Below are 19,660 nucleotides of genomic sequence, written 5' to 3'. Positions count from 1 at the left end.
TTTTTGAAAACAACTGCAAAATAATTTTTCAGTACAACTACAAAAATTAAAAAATACAAAAACTTTTTGAGTTAACTACCAAACACAACCTAAGTTATCCAATGCTCAAATGGGGCTAAGTTTCTGGTTATTGAGGTGTTTGTACTTTAATAATATTGCTCAGATGGGGCTAAGCTCCATATCCCAATTATGAATCAATGAAGTGTTTGTACTTCAATAATAGTCGTCACATATTGCGATATTTTCTCAACACTATGCATCAATCTTTGCAAACACTGTATACTTAGTACTAACGGTTTGCATATATTAATCCAGACTAGCAAGACATAGAGGAACCACCAAAAGGATTCCTCAATAGTCCATGTCAACTTTTCGTTTGATCATCTCGTATAAATATCCTTGTATTATTTGATTGTTGGTTCAATTAAAAGGACGTGTGAGTTGGACCTCACGACAAATGATAATAAAAGGTTTCCAATAGAATTCCGAGACTACAACCTATCAGATTTTCGGGGGATTAACAAAGAGAGAGAGAGAGAGAGAGAGAGAGAGAGAGAGAGAGAGAGAGAGAGAGAGAGAGAGTTGAGGAACCTAAAATTGAAAAGGTTTGTGAGAAGTGAGAGAAATAGTGAGATAATTATGGAAACAAAATTTAAAAAATATATTTTTAAATAAATATACGCAAGAGTTAAAGAAGGTTGAGATTATTATAATAACTATAAGGTATTTAAATGTCCCTTGAACGGCTACACTCATAATGAAGGTGCTCTATTTAAAAAAAATAAAAATAAAATAACAACTCATCTCATGATCATTTGAATCTTTCATCTTAATCCTTGAACATCCTCATTTTTTCCTTTTTTCTTTTTATGCTTCGATTATCCATATTCAGATTTGGTATCATACCGCCGCATTTTTTTTTATGAGAGCGCGATCTTTAGTTTCATTCTTCAAACCTAGATCTTATACCTAAGATATAGTTTAGGATAATTTCCACTAACTCTTGCATGAGTCACAACTTGCTTCCGTATCTTTTTTTTATTTTTTTTTTAAGTTGTCCAACTTTTAAGTTACTACGAATTTGCTCCTTTTGTTTATTTTTTTTTAAGGAAAAATTGTATGAAATAGCCAATTCAAACTATGACTTTTGCAAAATAGCCATAGTTTCATTAGGTATAGCAAAATAGCCAATTGAGAGTACTACGACTTTTAATCCTGCCTCGATTAATTTTAATCCAGCCTGCATAAAGCTTACATTCTGTCTTTATAGTTCGTTAGGATTAAATTTAATCGAACCTAGATTAATCTTGCTTTGGCTAGTTTGCTTATAGTTGACAAACTATGGCTATTTTGCAAAAGTTTAAGTTTTATTTGGCTATATAGCCGCTTGACCCTTTTTTAATAGAATTAAAAATATGTCAGGTTGTGGATGTGCTGCTAAACTAGTTTCCTTAAATATTCTTGTACCCTTAATTTATATATATATATATATATTTATTTATAAAATAGACCCCGAAAATTAAATAAAAATTATGTATCCTGACCCTTATGGAATCGCATAGCCCGCCGCGAGTTGCTCCTTGACTCCATCGTTGAGCACTCCGGCGACGACCCGCTTGACCATGGCTATGCTATAATATAGTCTCTAAGTCTCTAAAAAACGCATTCAACAAATTTTGTGTTCTCTTCCACTTTTTTGGCCCAAACAAAGTTTTTCTCCCGCTTGGTGATGGTGGCGCATATGTGCCGGATCTCAGACATCATCAAGCTACTCTGACCGTTTGTGACTATGGAAGCGGCATTTGTGACACGTTCAAGAGTTTGGGGAAAAGTTTTGTAATTGATCATAAACCTTGATTTCTTCGCGCATAGATCTTAATAGGGAAAAGTTCCTAAAAATGCACTTTGCAATAGGTGAGTGATATGTTGTTAAATGAAAAAAAAAACTAGTATGCCATATTATAATGATTTTGTTTGTGATTCACTTTGATTTTGATTTTGTTTATGATTCACTTTTCATCTTCGTTTCAAGACTGCTAACCCACGAGTTTTTCTTGTAATATTGTGATTATGATTGTGTTTGTGATATATTTATGCGTTTTTATGATATTGAGTTTTCGTTGGGTTAAGTTTGTAGCAATTCAAGTAATTTGACTTTAATCAATATTATCATAATAAAAAACATGGAACTGCCTCACTTTAAACATGTTTTTCGAAAATACCACTCTTCTCACTCTTATTATGAGAATATCATATTTTCACATTTTTTTCAATTTTTTTTTTTACTATTTTACAATTTAACTTTTTATTAAATATTTACCATTTCATTTAATATAACAAAAAATTAATCATCTCAAATTTAAAAAGATGAGATATCTGTAGCATATTTAGAAAACAGAAAATTATCGTCTTCAGTAAGATATTTGTGAAATCTTCCATAAACAAAAACGTAAAAGCCCATTTCTTATAGATTACGGTCTAGAGTTATAATGACCCATATCTCGCAATAAATAGGTATTGGCATTGTCACACTCGCACGGTCACAACGAACAATGACAAGCTGTACTTGGTTCATGCACTAAGCCAAACTCAGAGAGCGAAAAGAGAAGCAAGGATACATAAGTGTCTCCTCTCCAATGAGATTAAAAGAAACACAACAACAGGGTTTAATCCATGTTTTTACATGGGCTCCATTGGAACACTCTAGAGCTTATAAAAGGGAAAGAAAAATTATAGATTAGATATTTTTTTTACGTATTATCATCGCCTAACATCACTTTTTGGACCATCAAACTAGAAAGTAATCCAAAATATCTAAACACTGGACACTCTATTTTTATTTTATTTCCCTTTAAGGTGTCCAAACACATCCACGTGGACCGATCAATTCTTTGCTTGTTTTGTTGGTATTTTATTTTCGGGCATAAGAAAAATGAGAGAGAGATATTATAGCGAGAAGTGTGGAACTTGGCCTCCTTGTAGGGGTTTAATCACTTCTTTTGCTGAAGAGACTGAAACTAAAAGAATGTTAAATACTACAGCTAAGAAAGCACAATAAATCACACTTTTTTTTTTTTTTTTTTCATTTGCCATAAGTTAAGATGTCCGCGAATTTGTAGCCATTTTTGGGTCCCTTCAGTCTCTTTTTCATTATCTTTGCTCTTTACAATTTTGTTTAAGCTCCGGGTTTAATTGATAGACTTTCCGTTTTTCCTTGCCGAATTTTTATTACCCTTTCGTCCTTTTTGCAACCCAATTTATTCAAGGGAAAATAACACATGTATACCCTGTGTTTTAGTGAAATGTCGAATTTAACCCTCGGTTTTCAAAAATGTCGAGTTCATACCCTCTGTTTAACTAAAATGACGAAATTATACCTTCTGTTTAACTAAAATGACGAAATTATACCCTGAAATAGACAACAGTGTCACAAATATTCTTTTTATTGATTTTTCATTGACGTTGACTATAATATTTATATATAAACACCAATTATCTTTATTCATTCGCGCCATATATGTAATTTATTTAAAAACTAAAAAATAAACAACAATCTCTTAATCGTGAAGAACACAGAAAGAGGCAAATGAGTAAACATCGATAGTTGATAGTCATCAAAATCGCATATTCGAATAGAGAATCAAGGATTTAGAGTTACAATTCGAACACGGAATGAAGTCATCTCCTAGAAGGTATGAGTTTTATTATTTAATTTCAATTTAAGGCTATTTTTATTTCAAAATTGAGAATTTGAAAGTTAGGGTACTGATTTAGATTTGATTCGGTTTTTCTTATATAAGAGTTAATATCAATGAAAGAGAGATTTGTGACATTGTTATTCATTTCAGAGTATAATTTCGTCATTTTAGTTAAACAGATGGTATAATTTCGTCATTTTAGTTAAACAGAGGGTATGAACTCGACATTTTTGAAAACCGAGGGTTAAACTCGACATTTCACTAAAACACAGGGTATAAATGTGTTATTTTCCCTTTATTCAACCATTTTTTTTGGTATTCTAATAGCCTTGTTGAAATGTTAAATATATATATATATATATATATATATATATATATATATATATATATATATATATATATATATTAGTCTACGTTTTATTTAGAATTGAATATTAGCCACTTCTATCATTAATCAAATTGTCATGTCATCAAATTCGCTAATATAAACTCCTATTATCACTTGTCACATCATCAAATTGACTAATTTATAATCATTAACTAAATATTGACTAAGTTTGTGTGACTAAGTTATAATTTTTTTTTTTTAAATGACACATATATACTTTGTGTTTAAGTGAAATATCGAGTTTAATCTTCGATTTTAAAAAATATCGAGTTTATACATTCATTAATGTTAACTTTTATATTTATATGTAAATTCCATTTTACACATTCATTTACGCCTTATAATCTCATATGTAATTTATTTATAATAAAAAAAAACCCCAATCCGCAATTTTGAAATCTAACTAAATCAAAATTAAATCTGGGTTTCTGGTACGGAACGACGGCGGAATTCTGTTTCCTTTCGGTCAGGAATGGCGTATGGAAGGCTTCCTTCCGACGACAATGGCGAGTCGTAGGGAGGCGTACCGTTGAACGCGTGGAATCGGGTAAAAGGACCCGGAAATGGCTCCTCCCGTTTCTTTCGTGGGTCAGTTGCGAGGAAGTGGCAGAGTCACATAACGCCTTCAATGCCAGGATATTTTTTTAAAATAAATATTGGCTGCTGGATTTGTGGCCATTGCAAATCCAACGGTCATAAATGAATATGGCTTTAATGAATATAGCTTTAATCTGATCTGACATATGTAAGTTACAAGTTGTAACAATGTAAGCGTATATTATATATCAATTATTGGCTTTTGTTTTATTACAAATGAATCCAACTATAATAAGGTGTATGTAATTTTTTTTTATTTAATGTTTAATCTCTCTAATTCATTCTCCTTAACTACTGTCTTTATTCACAACATTTCTTCACACCTCACAATACAATCTTCTCATACTCTCTCTTACTACTCAAAATCTCATAAAATCTTCTCAAATATTTTTTTATTCATTATATTTCATATGTAATTTTCTTATGTAGTTTTAGAATATATTTTTAGTATATAATTTTAGCTTTAAAAAATGTCTGAATCTTATCGTCGAAGTCGAAGTTCCTCACGAGCCAGTTCCTCACAAGCAAGTTCTTCAAACACACCACCGTCCAAAAATTCATAACCAAGTCACGAGTCTCCCTTGAACCAATGCCCTCAAAATTGGCTCGGTTTATCTCAATTTCCTAATCTTGAAAACACCGAACCCAACCCAACCCAACCACCATCAACTTTTTACTTACCTCCAAGTTACATCAAACCGAAAGCCAAATCGACCCAATATGTCCATATGTTCCAAATAATCTACCAAACTTTTATCCATATACTTATTATACACAACCTGATATCCACCACAACCCAATTATTCACAACAACAACTTTATTATTCTCAACAAAAACAACTTTAATATCCTCAACAACCATTACCACCGCACCATATCAAGATCCATACCAAGTGTGCCGAGACCAATTGTAAAACTATGAAAATCAAATCGATAAAGATCCGCCGCCGACATCACCTTAACATGAGGAGGAAGAATACCTACCTCCACAACATGAAGGAGGCCTGCCACCCACCAAAAAAAAAAGATCGAGATCAAAGATGTGGTAATACTTTGAAGAAATCGGTGAAAGGGAGGATAAAGCGGGAAAAAGTGAGAAATGTGAAAAAATTGCGAAAACTGGTTACAACCTACACAGGACTTCGTCGTTGATACACCACTACAAGAAATGCATTTCATCTGAAGTTCACCAAGCAACTTCTCACGATCCCATCGAGTTTAAGAGACAACTTGTTCATTACATTGTTTCTACAGACCAATCATTTACTCATGTAGAATATGAGGGATTTCTTAGATTCATATATTATTTAGCCCCTGGTATTCAAATGATTAAGAGGATTCAATTACGAAGAGACGTATTTAAGTTTTTTTCGAGAAGAAACTAAAAAAATGAAAGCCATATTTATGTCGGGCTCGTTTAGTGTAGCTTTAACCTCATACATATGGTCGGACAATAGTCAGATAGATTTCATGAGTGTGGTAGTTCACAACATAGACGAGTCGTTGAATTTATGCAAAAGAATCATAGCCTTTAGGAGAATTGAGGGAAGCCACACGGCCGATAGCATCATACAAATCCTACTTCAAGTGATGGAAGAGTGGCATATACGTTATATAATAATTTTCATAATCTTAGATAATGCCACAATTAACAACGTTAAGTCAAATCCGGTTCTGAAACCTATGACCCATGCATTGCCAAAATTAGGGACGCTATTACTTGGGTCAATAGTTCCAAAGAGGCGTTTTCTACTAATGAGAGGACCTTCCATCTTGACAATAGAATTAGGTGGAATTCAACATACTTAATGTTGAGAAAATATTTTTCTCTGGGTTATTTCGAGGTCATAGTACAATTTGTCAACAGTACGGGTAATGCTAACATAACCGAGGACGATATTGCTAGGCCCTTGATGGCGGTTTTTGGTTGGAACTCGACCCCGTACTCGCCCAACTCTTGGGACCATACGGCCACTTTTTCGACCATACATATTATAGCCATGAAAGCAAAAATATAACAAATAATGGGGTACATGAAAAATTCCTTTTCTATACGGCTTTGGGTGCATTTTAGACCCCCGAATCAAATTTGAAGGGTATAGGAACTTTTTACAATATTTAGTGGATATGACTGGTGAAAATCACATTTTAAGCTCACGCCAGAGTTGTGGAAGGTTTTTATGATCGTTTCATGACTTATCAAACGAGGATTGGATCACAACTTGAGCCGAGTCCACCACGTAAAAGCATAGGCATGTTTCAACAACTCTATCAACACGTACAAGGTGTGCATAGATCTCCAAGTTCATTGCCAACTTCCTCAAGAACATCTCAAGATTCGGCCAGCAACGAGGAGATCGCATTGTACAACACGTCCCGGTTTCTTTCCATGCAACAAGATACACTTGACGTCCTAGCGTGGTGAAGGCAGCGTGAAAACATGTTTCCCATCTTGTCAAGAATAGCCCGCGACATATTCTCGATACTTGTCTTGACTGTTTCATCCAAGGCTCCTGTCACATTATCGATGATAGAAGATGTAGTCTAGCTCATGAAATGATGGAGGCGTTAACTGTTGGAAAAGATTGGCTTTTACATGACAAACGAGCTCAAGAGACGTTTGTTAGCTTCAATCTCGTGGATGATTTCGATTTCGATTTTTCGAGTTTTATTGATTAGATTTGTATTTGTAACTTTAAATAATTTTGAATATAAATAAGGTACTATTTCCTCTACCGACCATCAGAGAGGTTTTAAGGAGGTCGTTTTCAATAAATTATATTGAGCATTTTTATATTTTTGTCCTTATTTAAAAATACTACATTTTAATCATTTGAAAAAGTGTTTACTTAATTAATTTTTAATTTATGGATGTGGAAATTTCCATCAATGGAATGAAAATTTTCCTTCCATGGAAAGTGGAATTCCGGTCAACGCTAGAAGGAATAATTCATTCTAGTCAAGCACGGAATTCCGTGGCCAATGAAAACGGATCTTCATTTCCTTCCACAAGCCCTGGTTTATCAAAATAGACTAATAAAATTCATATCCCTCAAATTGCGAATTTAATTTATGGATTTTACGCTCAGCACAAATAAGTGATTTCGATGACTTTCGAATGTCGATTTTTATCATTTCCTCTAACGGTGTTCTTCACGATGTTTCAAATTCAAGAGATCGTTGTTTTTTTTTTTAAAATAAATAAATTACATATAGGGCTATAAGGTGCGAATGAATACATATAAAATGAGGTTCATATATGAATATCAAAGTTGACATTCATGAAAACTCAATAAATTAAATATTCGTTACACATTTAAGTATTTTGTGGTATAATTTCGTCATTTAATTGAATAGATGGTACAAACTCGACATTTTAATTTAAAGAGGTTTGAACGACAAATATAACCAAAAGAAAGTGATATAAATTTTGAGTCTCCTGTAATCAAATGTGTGACAATTCTAGTTAAGTAAATAGTACTTTTTAAAATAAGATATATAATGAGTAATTTCTGTATATATGTATTATATATATAATAATAATATATAACAATATTACTCTCAGGCCAACGTATTGAGGGGTTAGATTTACCTTTCAACAATAATGTACATGATGATCACGGGTCTATACATAATTATTTCTCTTTAAGATAATGTTGGCAATAACTAGTAGAGTTGATTGGAAGATGAATTAAAAGAACAGATATTCAAAGCCTTAATTCATTGATATATGAAATAAAATGGATTAAAAAAATAGATAGAGAGAAATAATCACTATTTGGCAGAGAGATACATGATTCTTGAAGTATAATAGGACCCATGAATGCAGGCAAAAAAGTTTTTATTATTCTTAGGAAAAAAAAAAAACAGAAGTAGCTAAAAAAATGATAAGGGTTAGTTGCTGTGCTTTTCTTTTTGCATAAAGATATGAAAGTACGGCAAACCTAATGACTGTAGAAAACGATTGCAATGCAAACAAATGGTTTATAAAAATTGTGATTTATCAATCTCTTATCTATCAACGGCAAATACTAAACCACGTGAAATGTTTTAAGATATCTCAATTACATCCCCATCTTCTTCTTTTCCTCATTATTATTAGAATCGTGGGGACACAAATTTATCATGTACGGTCGGGTCACACACAGACACAGAGATGAACTTTTAAAAAAAATAAGCTCCAACTTAATCTATAATGTATGTTGAAAAACAATAACATGAACTAAATTTGTGTAGAAATTACAGAGTATGATGTATTAGATATATTATAGTCATTAGTCAAATATAGACGACATGAACTCATGATAAAAATATGAGTGTTCCTGCAATGGGACTCCCATTTTTTAACCGAAATTTTTTCCCATTATGGGAGAACGTAATTCATATCCAAGGAAATCAAGATTGAACCAAAGTTAAGATAATAGTATTGAAAAGGTATATAGAAAAGATATTTCAAAACAATTCATATGAGGAGTTTTGAGATCTTAGTCTCGTGGATATTTAGGTACATAGAAAAATGTTCCTACAATGGAGCCGTTTGATTTAGTTTTATAATCTCGTTTTCTGTTTTAAATTCTGTTTTCTTATTCTAATTTTAAATTTAAAAAACAGATTTAAAATTACGTTTCAGAGTATTTTAAATGTTGTTTGGTTATGTTTTCCATTCAATTGTTTTTAGATTTTAATTTAAAGTTTAAGAATTATAATTTAAGTATATAAGGGAAATGAAATAGAAAACAACTTTTGTTTTGTTTTATGTTTTCCAACTAAATTTCAAAGCAAAAAAAACATAATTCCAAATCTGTTTTCTAAATTAATAACCAAACCAAACTTGTTTTCTAGTTGTGTTTTGTAAAATTTATAATTAGAAAACAGAAAACAAGATTAGAAAACTAAACCAGACAGGGGCAATTTTTAATCATTGCGAAAAGGATACATCTCAAAAAGGCGAGAATGGTTAGAGAATAGAATTTTAAATTATCAAGGTTGAAAGAAAGTCATAGAATAGTTTTAAGAAGCTTTGAGCTCGTCTCGAATTAAGTTGACTTACCGAACAAAAAGTTTTCGATGAAATCTCAAAAAATTATGAGGGTTTTTTAAAATGATTTTTTTAATGCCTTATATATTTTTAATATAAGGAAGAAAATTACTTTCTTAAATTTGAAGTAATATTTTCATGTTTTGGAAGGAAAATTGTTATGTTTGATAGGAATATGACCAAATTGCAACATAATAAAGACTCAAGAGAGTATATTCCGAAGAAGGAAAATAAGTAAGGATTCAGTAGCAAATTTGGAAACTTAAACCCTTAGGTTAGGACCCTATGCGCCTCGACTGTGGTTCTCATTTGGAAACTATAGAACTCTATATAACTATAAAACTCTTAATAATAACACAAATAAATAACAAAACAGATGCACATGTTGGCGTAAATCTAACATATTATATAATGCGATCGAGAAAAACCCTAGAGAGTATATTACTCGAGTCGAAAAAGAACTCGGAAATATCGCACAAGATCAAAATATCAAATATGATCATATCTCAAACAATTCCAAGAATAAAATCAACTCAACATTTAATTGATTACTAAAAAGGACCTAAAGTTTCCACATGAGACAGGTGATATCAAAATGCAACACCTTGAACAATATTAGATTTTGCTCAAACCACAACGAATAGACAATATCTACTTGTGTTCGTTCGGTAATAGTGGTACTAGCGTTACAATAGTAAGTGTATAATCTTTAAAAAAAAAAAATTGTAGTCAGTACAAAATAACCGATTAATTGATATGATATGGAATTGACTTAATATAGAGAATAATTTTACTTAATAAAGTATATATTATAGGAGAAAGAAGTTTTGAGAAAATGAAAACGAAAACGAGTTTTTGAAGCTTTTAGAGATAGGTACATTGTCTAGTAGCATCAAGTGTGAGGGGACATACTAAATCTAAGTAAAATAGAAAGCAAGAAAAGTTTAGGATTTTTAAAAATAAAGTTGAACTGAGTACTAATTATGACAATAGAAACTTTTTGTTATAATATGCAAATAAAACATGATATAACTAGCTTGCGTTCACTTTGGGAAAACACATTTATTGACTAACTATATCCATAACCACTTTTGTTTTTAAACAAATACAACTCATTCCATGCTTAAGATTCCAATCCATTCATAGATTCATTTCATAAAGGTAAACTACAATAAAAATAATTCCATGCTGATTATCAATGGATGTCGAAATTCCACTTATCAAAGTTTAGACGTTTTTTAGTTTTTTATTTTTTTTATTTTTATTTTTTATAGTTTTCAAAAAATTGGGCGCCCTTCACCAACTTCCTGCCTCATCAATTAAAGCCAATTATAATTGGAAATCAATTTCCATATTGAATATGAATCAATTATCTGACTTGGTGGGTCAAATTCAAAGTAATTTCCATTAATAGATTAGTTTGAGCAAAAATGAAGATGGAAATAAAAATAAATAGATTAGTTATTTTTCCTCTAAGTTAGCTTAACCAAGATGATCTCATGATGCTGTGATTTCAAGCTTCAACAATAAAAACTTACCAACCAGAAAAATGGCTTGCAAAAAAATAGAAGTAAAAAACAATTGCAGGGGAGAAAAAAAAACAAAGTGTACCTCTTTCTGCAAATATATATATATATATATATATATATATATATATATATATATATATAGTTTTTCGATCTATAAAATAAGTAATTTTTTTAAAAAAATAACAAACTATTTTCTAACACATGTTAACCTCTTGAGATTAATTTTGCAATATATTTCACTCCTTAAGAGTGTAGGTTATTGTGTTTATATAATTGTTTTGAGCTAAGATATTACGCTTGTTTTTTCTTGTTAAGAAACATATTTTTGTAAATCAATGATGTACTCGCAGATACAACATCGATTGCTGATTTTGACTAACCAACTTCAATGCTCGTTAACTCTAATAGAAACTTGGAAATTATAAAAGATTGGTTTGTTTTTAAAAAAAAAAAGATTAGTTCAAAGTTGTGACATGTTAATTTGTAGCTAGCCATAATGATCTTGTTACATGAACTTGTAAATATTATTATTATATTCAAAATGGTATTATTATTTTGCTTAAAGTACAAGTTAACAACATTAATGTTTTTCTTTCCAGTTTTTATCTGGTTAGTTTGTATTCCCCACAATCGCGACTTTATAACAACTAATTGAGATTGCAATATACGAATAAAAAATTAATTGCGCAATTTTTCTTTCCCAAAAGTTGTGACCATGTTTTAGAATAAGAAACATACATAAATTAAATCTTCAGGCAACATGATTAAATCCAAAGTTTCTTGTTGATGAATTCAAATAAACTCAAAGCGTGTATATTCACTGATAAATCCTCAGAAATATATAAACAATCTTGTATAAGTTATATTGTATTTATTAAAGTAAAACGGATTCGCTTCAGAATAGAGGCCAAACAAAACGGAACAAAACGGCGCCGTAGCCTGTAAACAAGGGAAAAAAAAAGGAAGGATTTCAAACGGCGCCGGTTAGACTTAGACCGTTGAGCTCTTTCTTAATTCGTCACCACAGAAACGACAAAGTCCACGTGTCGCTTCTTCATGTCCCTTTCCTCCCTCACAGACGCTTGTGACGTGTCATTTCATGTCATAAATTCGCTTATTTTTCTTTCCCTCTCTCTTCTCTCTGAATATCTGACAAAAACTCTCTCTCTCTCTCTCTCTCTGTCCTCTTTCTGCGTCGCTGTTGCTTTCGCCATTGCTAGGGTTTCTTGTCTTTTACTTCGAGATCTCTCGGTGAGTTTTCTCTTCAGTCTCCTCGCAAAGTCCATTTGTTAATTAACATTTTGCTCTCTTGTTCTCTTGTTTTTCATTTTCATTTCAGATTTTTTGTTTTCTTATCTCGCGAGTTTCGAATGCGGATTTTGTTTTGGAAATGGTTCTTGGTTTATTGTTTGGTTGCCCGAAAATTTGAGAGAATAATGGTGTATGGATGCGATGAATTTTTTGTTTTGTCTGTTGTTAGACGTGGGCGACTTTTTGTTTTTGTTGACTGTTTCAAAATCTCGCGTTTGGATTTATCAATGGAGGAATTTAGTATTTTGAGATTCCATTTCTGAGCTTCTCTTTATTTCTGGAATTCGAGCGGATTTTCGTTGAATTAGACGATTTTTAATTGATTCCAAAAGTTTTTATTTTCGTCTTGGGTGATTTGGATTACGAAGTTCAATCATTGTATATGAGAGGATTTTTCCCCTTCCGATAAAAAAAACGTGGATTTTCCATACATTAGTTAGAAGACTTCTTTTATCCCTTCCATATTTTCATATTTAAATAACTTTATGTTGTTGTTGAGAATTTGTTCCACTTTATAATGCAGAGACGTGGGTGAATTGGTCAGATTGGTGACAATCAAACCAGTATACCAGACGGGCATTGTTGTCGACGATTGCATTCCGGTTGTGAATTGTGTTCTGACATTATCACTAGGGTGTTTTGATTACAAAGGAATTATCTAAAGCTTCTTTTTCTCCCATAGATAAATGCCCTTTTTTATGCATTTTATTCGTATGGGTTCACAGTTTTTTTAAGTTATTTCTTCTGGAGGGCTGTACAAAATGGCTATTGCTGGACTACACAACGTGGTGGTGCTCGATTCTTCTTTCCCCAGGGAATCACAGACACGAGGACCTAGGCAAAGCGAGGATGGGGTCAGGGTAAGCACCCGTGCATCCTCGGTTCTGCAGATGTGGAGAGAGCTCGAGGACGAGAATGCGGTGAGTCGTGCTCAGGAGAGGATCAGCGACAGGTTGTCTCAACAAAGGAGCGACAGTTTTGTTCCGGATCTCTTGAGGATGGACAGTTCCGAGAGCCATGGAAGTGAACATAGTGGCGAGTCTGAGGACACAAGCGTGGGTGAGAACGACGACCGCGATGTTTCAGGGAGTTACACCAGCGAGAATTCTGCAGATATCGGCGCAGTTGAGAGGGGTCGGGTGCGGCGAGTTTTCCGAGAATGGATGAATAGCAGTGCCGGGGAATGTACAACACCCAATATCTCTCATATTAACAATGGCTCAAGGTCAGAGTGGCTTGGTGAAACTGAACAGGAGAGGGTAAGAGCTATAAGGGAGTGGGTGCAATATAACACACAACGCAGAGGTGCGTGTGGTGGCGGCAGAGGAGATCAGCCCACTGAATTGGGCAGTCAGATCGAAAGGATTCGTGATGGGTCGGCCGTCAACCAGAATGAAGGTCGGACCCAACATGTTCGAAGAGGAATTCGCAGATTGTGTGGCAGACAAGCGCTGCTTGACATGGTCAAGAAGGCTGAGATGGAAAGGAAAACGGAACTTGAAGCTTTGTTGGAGCACAGAGCTGTAACAACTTTTCCTCATCGCAACCGCATTCAGGTATGTTGCGAGAGCCATTCTTACTTTTGAAGGACTATTAGATCATCTATATTTTTTTTTTCTTTTCTTTTCTCACCTTTTATCCCCCTATACCGCATTTGAATAGAGCTATTACTATCGAAGTTTCATTTCATGTTCACACAGGTGTAAATTTTAATTCCCTTTCCTTCTTTGGTATCTCAAATTTTATCCAAGTATCTTCATGGTCGCTTAAAGTGTAAATTTATACTTTTGGCAGTCACAAATTAGTTTCTGTGTGTCAGTAAGGGTCCGGGAACTTTAAAAGTGCGAGTGGTTGGGTATGTCATGAAGTTAATAAGTGTAGCATTAACTGAATCACATAGTTGGCGTTTGAGGCTGTCTCAGTACGATCAGTGAGAGATGTAGTTGTAACTGTTTCCTACTAGCTTTTTGTTTAAGTGTTTCATGTTTTCTGGTACTAGAAAATTACTTGTATGATTTACAGTATGAGATGATAGCATTTAGTTGAACATGACTTTTTTACTGGCCCACAGAGTCTAACAGAAAGAAATACGTGATTAGTAGTATGTAAGCTACAGAAATTGAAAAAAATGTTGGTTATTTGAAGCATGGGCACTTGCAAAATCAGTAACTAAAAAAAAACAAGAAAAAGAAACCAGCCATTTTGTAGAGGAATTGCTATATAATATCAAAGATAACATGCCATATATTTTGATTGGTAATGCACCTTGATTCAACCTGTCCTTAGATTGCTTTACTTGAAATGAAACATACCATGCAATTTTTTGAAGTAGTGGAACTGAAATCTGTTATTGCAGTGGCATAATGCTATTTTGATGTACTTTATGGAAATCTAAGTGTTAGATTTTTATTTTAGATGCGTTGAAAAAGGTAAAGTGTAAGTGAAGTAATTTACATTCAAACTATTTTTTTCAGTCTCTACTTAGAGGTTGGTTCTTGCGAAATGGAAGATCGACTGATTGTGGGAGACCTTCATCCATAGCTGAACGTGAATTAGGCCTACTAAGGCAAAAACATACAGTCTCTGGTCTCAGGTATTCATGCGTTTTAATGTTCTTCTAGTTTGACTTGTTCTAATGAGTGTAAATGGTGTGCAATTTCTTTGTGTATTTTTCTCTTAAAGTAGTTATACGATGTTCTTTACTTTATGTAGCTTAAAGTTTCCCCAAGAGTTATTTCCCGGGTTGGAAGGGTTTTTACTCTTTAATATTCAACTTATACTTCCCGACTTAAGTGTTTGAATGCCACACGGTGGGTCCCTTATGAATGGAAATAATTTTAGAAGTTACATATTAAAAACCATGGTGGGTTTGAGTCACATGTAGGTTATTTTATTTATTTTTGTAAATACCATCATAGTATTAATACTGTTTGTTTTCTTCTAGAGAGAAAAAAAATATTAGTTCCCTCCCTCCTTTGCTTGTCTACGCAGGTAGTGTGATTCTCTGTATCATGGATTTTTTTTTTTGTCATTATTCTTTTTATTTTTCCCACGGGAAATCTAAATAATATTATATTAATCGACAAATATTGTTTCTCACTAAGATGCCACAAACTGGCTGGAAACACTTTCTGAATGCTTAATTTAGTCAACATCCCTTTAAAGTGCTTTTTGTAATGCAGGGAAGGATTTATCTCAAGGCCGGATGATTTTGTTTGTGCTGCTCAACCAAGCGGCAGCATTTCTGAGATATCTAATGACAACGCTAACTCGGATGTAAATGAACAAACACAAGGAAATAACTCATATGAGATCATAAACGATAACTGTGAGCAATCAGAATCCAATTATGGTGGAAGTGACCAAGGGCATGAAATCCATGGAACGTCCAATGATCGGGAGGAGTTGGGTGGCAGAACTCTTGCTCTTGAATGTGTGGATTTAGAAGAATCTAATGCCCTGTTGGCTGAAGGATGGCCGGAAATAGTTCCTGATAATTCTCAAATAAGAGAATGGCAATGGTCAAGTAGTCTTGAATCTGATGAAAGGAGAATGAGCACCGAGCAAAATGTTGGTGTTGATTCTCACGAAAATACTGCTAATGAAGATGCCCAAGATCCATTGCACGTTTCCGGACAATATAGGAATGAGGTAGTATCCGGTGGTGATGAGGCCACAGAGCAATCTGAACCAAGTATGCAGGAAAATGATTTTCCTGTTTTATCTGGATCCCGTGATGATTCAGAAGCCAACACCGTTGATCGTACAAGCAGGCAAGATTTTGCTTCTGAGGTGCAACAGTGGCAGGACCAGTCTTCGGAGAGTGAGGAGCGAGAATGGGATCAAGACATTGCCGAATACACTGAATGGAGGGACATTGTTGGTGAAAATGCTGACGAAAACCAGCAACAACCCATTGAACTCGGATGGTCGGTGGGAAATGAAGAGAGAGAAAATAGCCGGGTTGAAGACGATTCTCCCGAAGAATGGCAAGAGGAAGGCGGATTCCAAGAGGCCGTGGAAAGTTGGCTAGATGGGCCATCATCAGATCAGGAAGCTGCTCCGGCCAGACGATCCGAAACGTTCTACTTTCCTGATGACGAGAACGTTTACAGCAGGGAAATCAGGGAACTACTGAGCAGGTGCAAATCCAATCCCAGTCTTCCGAATGACCATCCTTGTAGATGGTTCCAACTCTCTTTAACATCATTTTTTTTTCTTCTCGTTTTCGTTTTTGCAGAAGAAGAGTCTCGAATCTTCTACACAGCGGGTTCCGCGAGAGCCTCAACCAGCTGATACAGTCGTATGTGGAAAGGCAAGGCAATGCCGCGGCGGACTGGGAGTTGAATGGGTCACTACCGTCTGAATCCGTGTATCAGGATCTGGAGCCGGCTAGTGCGAATCAGGCCGGAGCTCGTGAGAATGCTGCTACGGTCACACCTCCTGTTTCTCTACCTCTCGCGCCCAGGCCGCCTCCTCCGCCTCCGCCTCCGGTGTGGGACCAAGAATCCCACCGTGAGAATTGGACCCAACATGATGTCCACCACCGTCTAGGGATGGTACGTAATATGTTTCATATCTTTTTAAAAAAAAAAAAAAAAAAAACACATAAACAACGTTCTGAGTTTGTGGGTTGTTGATTCTTGAGACCTTGTCATTCTCGGTTCGATTCCCCTTGGATGCAACAATTGGGCCAATGGGGTAGTCTCCTGGGTGAATTATGACGAGGCTCGTAGATTTTAGTCGATGTTCTTGTTTTGTTATTATACGGTAGCGTTTAATGTGTCTTTTTCTTTTGTTTTTTTTATTAAAATGTATGCGAGCATGGGTCATATTTGTATATCTTTAATTCTGGTGTAGGACTGGGAGATCGTTAACGACATGAGGATCGATATGGCCCGGCTTCAGCAGAGGATGAACAACTTGCAGAGGATGCTTGAGACCTGCATGGACATGCAACTCGAGTTGCAGCGTTCCATTAGGCAAGAAGTCTCTGCTGCGCTTAACCGGTCATCAGGCTCTCAAGGCATGTCTTTTCAACTTGGCACTCTTTCCATTGCTTAGGCGTGGATAAATGAATGTTTTTTTCAGCAGCATCATAGAAAACCCGTCATTAAGGGTCTTTAATCAAAATGGGACTAAATTTTGGATATTTTTTATTCAGCGGCTTGCGAGGTTGGCTTTTCATGGGACGACTCAAAGTTGGAGAATGTACGGAAAGGGATTTGTTGCGTATGCTGTGATAGCAGTATTGATTCTTTACTGTACAGGTAAGGCTTCGAAGATTATACCTTTTGGTCTCCTATAGTGCAAACATTATTCTGTTAATTACGTAAAAATATTGATTATTTGCATCATATTTACACGTTGCAGATGTGGGCACATGTGCACATGTTCGAATTGTGCCAACGACTTGTTTGAGACAAAAGGAAAATGTCCGATGTGTCACGCCCCAGTAGTTGAGGTGATCCGTGCTTATTCAATCTTGTAATGAATAAAAACAAAAAATATTCAACTGTCAAAAGGTATAACAGTACAGGGTAAAAAGAAAAAAAAAACCTTTGATTTAACAACCTAGGCTCATAGTTTTGCCATCTGGGCCTTCTTTTTCTTTTTTCTTTCTTATTTTGATATATGATGTATAATGAGTGTTGAGTTGTAAGTTGTAAGTTGTAACCACCGACGACTACTTTTGATTTGTTTCTTTGGCACAATAAGAATACTGAGTGAAATGAAAGAAATAATATATACCCCATATTTATAGTATTTACTATTACATGTTACACTACTGAGGTTTCAAAAAGAAAGGAAAACAAAAAAAGTGACATCCTAGGACTTGGCGTAGGAGTAGTAGTTGGAAACGGCCTTGGTTCCCTCGGCGATGGCATGGCGGCCGAGATCTCCGGGGAGGACAAGGCTGACCGCGGCTTGGATCTCCCTCGCTGTGATCGTGGATTTCTTGGTGTGGGTCGAGAGATTTGAGGCCTCGCCGGCGAGCCTCTCGAACATGTCGTTCATCATGTTGTCGATGATCGTCATTGTCTTGGCCGTGATTCCCATCCCTGGGTGAACCTGCTTCAGAACTTTGAACACGTATATCTTGTACGTCTCTCTCGACCCTTTCTTCTTCTTCTTTCCCTTGCTCGTCGCTCTCGCCTTTGTCTCGGTCTCTGTCTTTGCCTTGGACTTCTCTTCGTCTTGCTCGTTAACGTCCTCGTTGCTGCTTGTGGGGGTGAGATTGGCTTCCTTTGGCACTTCTTCTTGGTCGAAAAGAGCTCTCGGCTTCTGTTTCGGTTCGGTTTCTCTTCCGAGGCTCGATTTGTCTTCCACTGGAATGGGAGTCTTCTTCGCAGCGTCCTCGTTTCGTTCAACTTCCTTCTGTTTCGGTTCGGTTTCTCTTCCGGGGCTTGATTTGTCTTCCACTGGAATGGGAGTCTTCTTCGCAGCGTCTTCGTTTCGTTCAACTTCGTGAGCTTTTTTGGTTGTGGTGGTGGTGGTAGTAGTGAATTCGTTTAAAAGCTCGTCTTCATTTTGAGTTAGGGTTTGACTGTTATTGGTCTCCCACATAGCTACTTCAACAGTGCTCTCTTTCACAACCTTCTTCTTTACAGACACCACTCTGCGCTTTGGAGCCATTTTTTCGAACCTTTTTTTTTACGGATTGTATTACACTTACACCTACGACGTACCAAACTGTTAGGAATATATATAGCAAATGTGCACCGAACGGGAAGGACGGTAAAATCTAGTAAGTGAAGGAGGTGAATGACAAGTGTTAGACAGCTGTCGAGTGAGCTCTGAGCTCGAAGGCTACGTGGGTTAAAAATAAAATTCAGTCATGTTAATCGAGGGATCCGACAAAATTAATTCAAAACACGTGAAAATGTGCTAAATCAACCCACTCAAAATAGCAAATATCCTTTCTTAAAAATAAATAAATGTATGCGAATCTACAACTCCAGTCACTTGCCTGATATATTATTGCTCGGTATATTATGTGCGCGCAAATTTTTAGACATGTTATGTTTGATTTTGATGAGATTAGTAGACGACAAATCTTGCCAAGAAACAATATCGCGGATATCCGTTCGGTTTAATT

At 35.0% G+C, this 19,660-nt stretch overlaps 2 protein-coding genes across 2 annotated transcripts; one reads left to right on the top strand and one right to left on the bottom strand.

The window, feature by feature from the left end:
- The first annotated feature begins 12,384 nt into the window (after positions 1-12,384).
- Positions 12,385-18,327, top strand: LOC149381307 (uncharacterized). Its single transcript, XM_089630196.1, has 8 exons — positions 12,385-12,501; positions 13,085-14,117; positions 15,036-15,154; positions 15,744-16,703; positions 16,802-17,120; positions 17,422-17,587; positions 17,726-17,831; positions 17,935-18,327. Exons 2-8 carry the CDS (start codon positions 13,323-13,325, stop codon positions 18,050-18,052), a joined length of 2,583 nt encoding a protein of 860 aa, XP_089486322.1. The 5' UTR covers positions 12,385-12,501; positions 13,085-13,322; the 3' UTR covers positions 18,053-18,327.
- On the bottom strand, positions 18,296-19,260 carry LOC149381306 (uncharacterized). Its single transcript, XM_089630197.1, has one exon. The coding sequence runs from the start codon at positions 19,195-19,197 to the stop codon at positions 18,391-18,393; it is 807 nt and encodes a 268-aa protein (XP_089486323.1). The 5' UTR covers positions 19,198-19,260; the 3' UTR covers positions 18,296-18,390.
- Between the last annotated feature and the right edge of the window lie 400 nt (positions 19,261-19,660).

This window comes from Urtica dioica, chromosome 11 (genome assembly GCF_054948205.1).
Source record: "Urtica dioica subsp. dioica isolate 48M chromosome 11, U.dioica_male_clone48M_v1_H2, whole genome shotgun sequence".
Classification (NCBI taxonomy): Eukaryota; Viridiplantae; Streptophyta; class Magnoliopsida; order Rosales; family Urticaceae; genus Urtica; species Urtica dioica.
Note: the sequence above shows the minus strand (reverse complement) of the source record. Positions and strands in the feature narration are given on the sequence as shown.

Bases quoted from the DNA above. Each gene is read 5' to 3' on its own strand.
- LOC149381306 (XM_089630197.1), bottom strand. From the start codon at position 19,197: ATGGCTCCAAAGCGCAGAGTGGTGTCTGTAAAGAAGAAGGTTGTGAAA.
- LOC149381307 (XM_089630196.1), top strand. From the start codon at position 13,323: ATGGCTATTGCTGGACTACACAACGTGGTGGTGCTCGATTCTTCTTTC. The intron at 14,118-15,035 runs GTATGTTGCGAG...TATTTTTTTCAG, and splicing joins CTCATCGCAACCGCATTCAG to TCTCTACTTAGAGGTTGGTT. The intron at 17,832-17,934 runs GTAAGGCTTCGA...TACACGTTGCAG, and splicing joins ATTGATTCTTTACTGTACAG to ATGTGGGCACATGTGCACAT.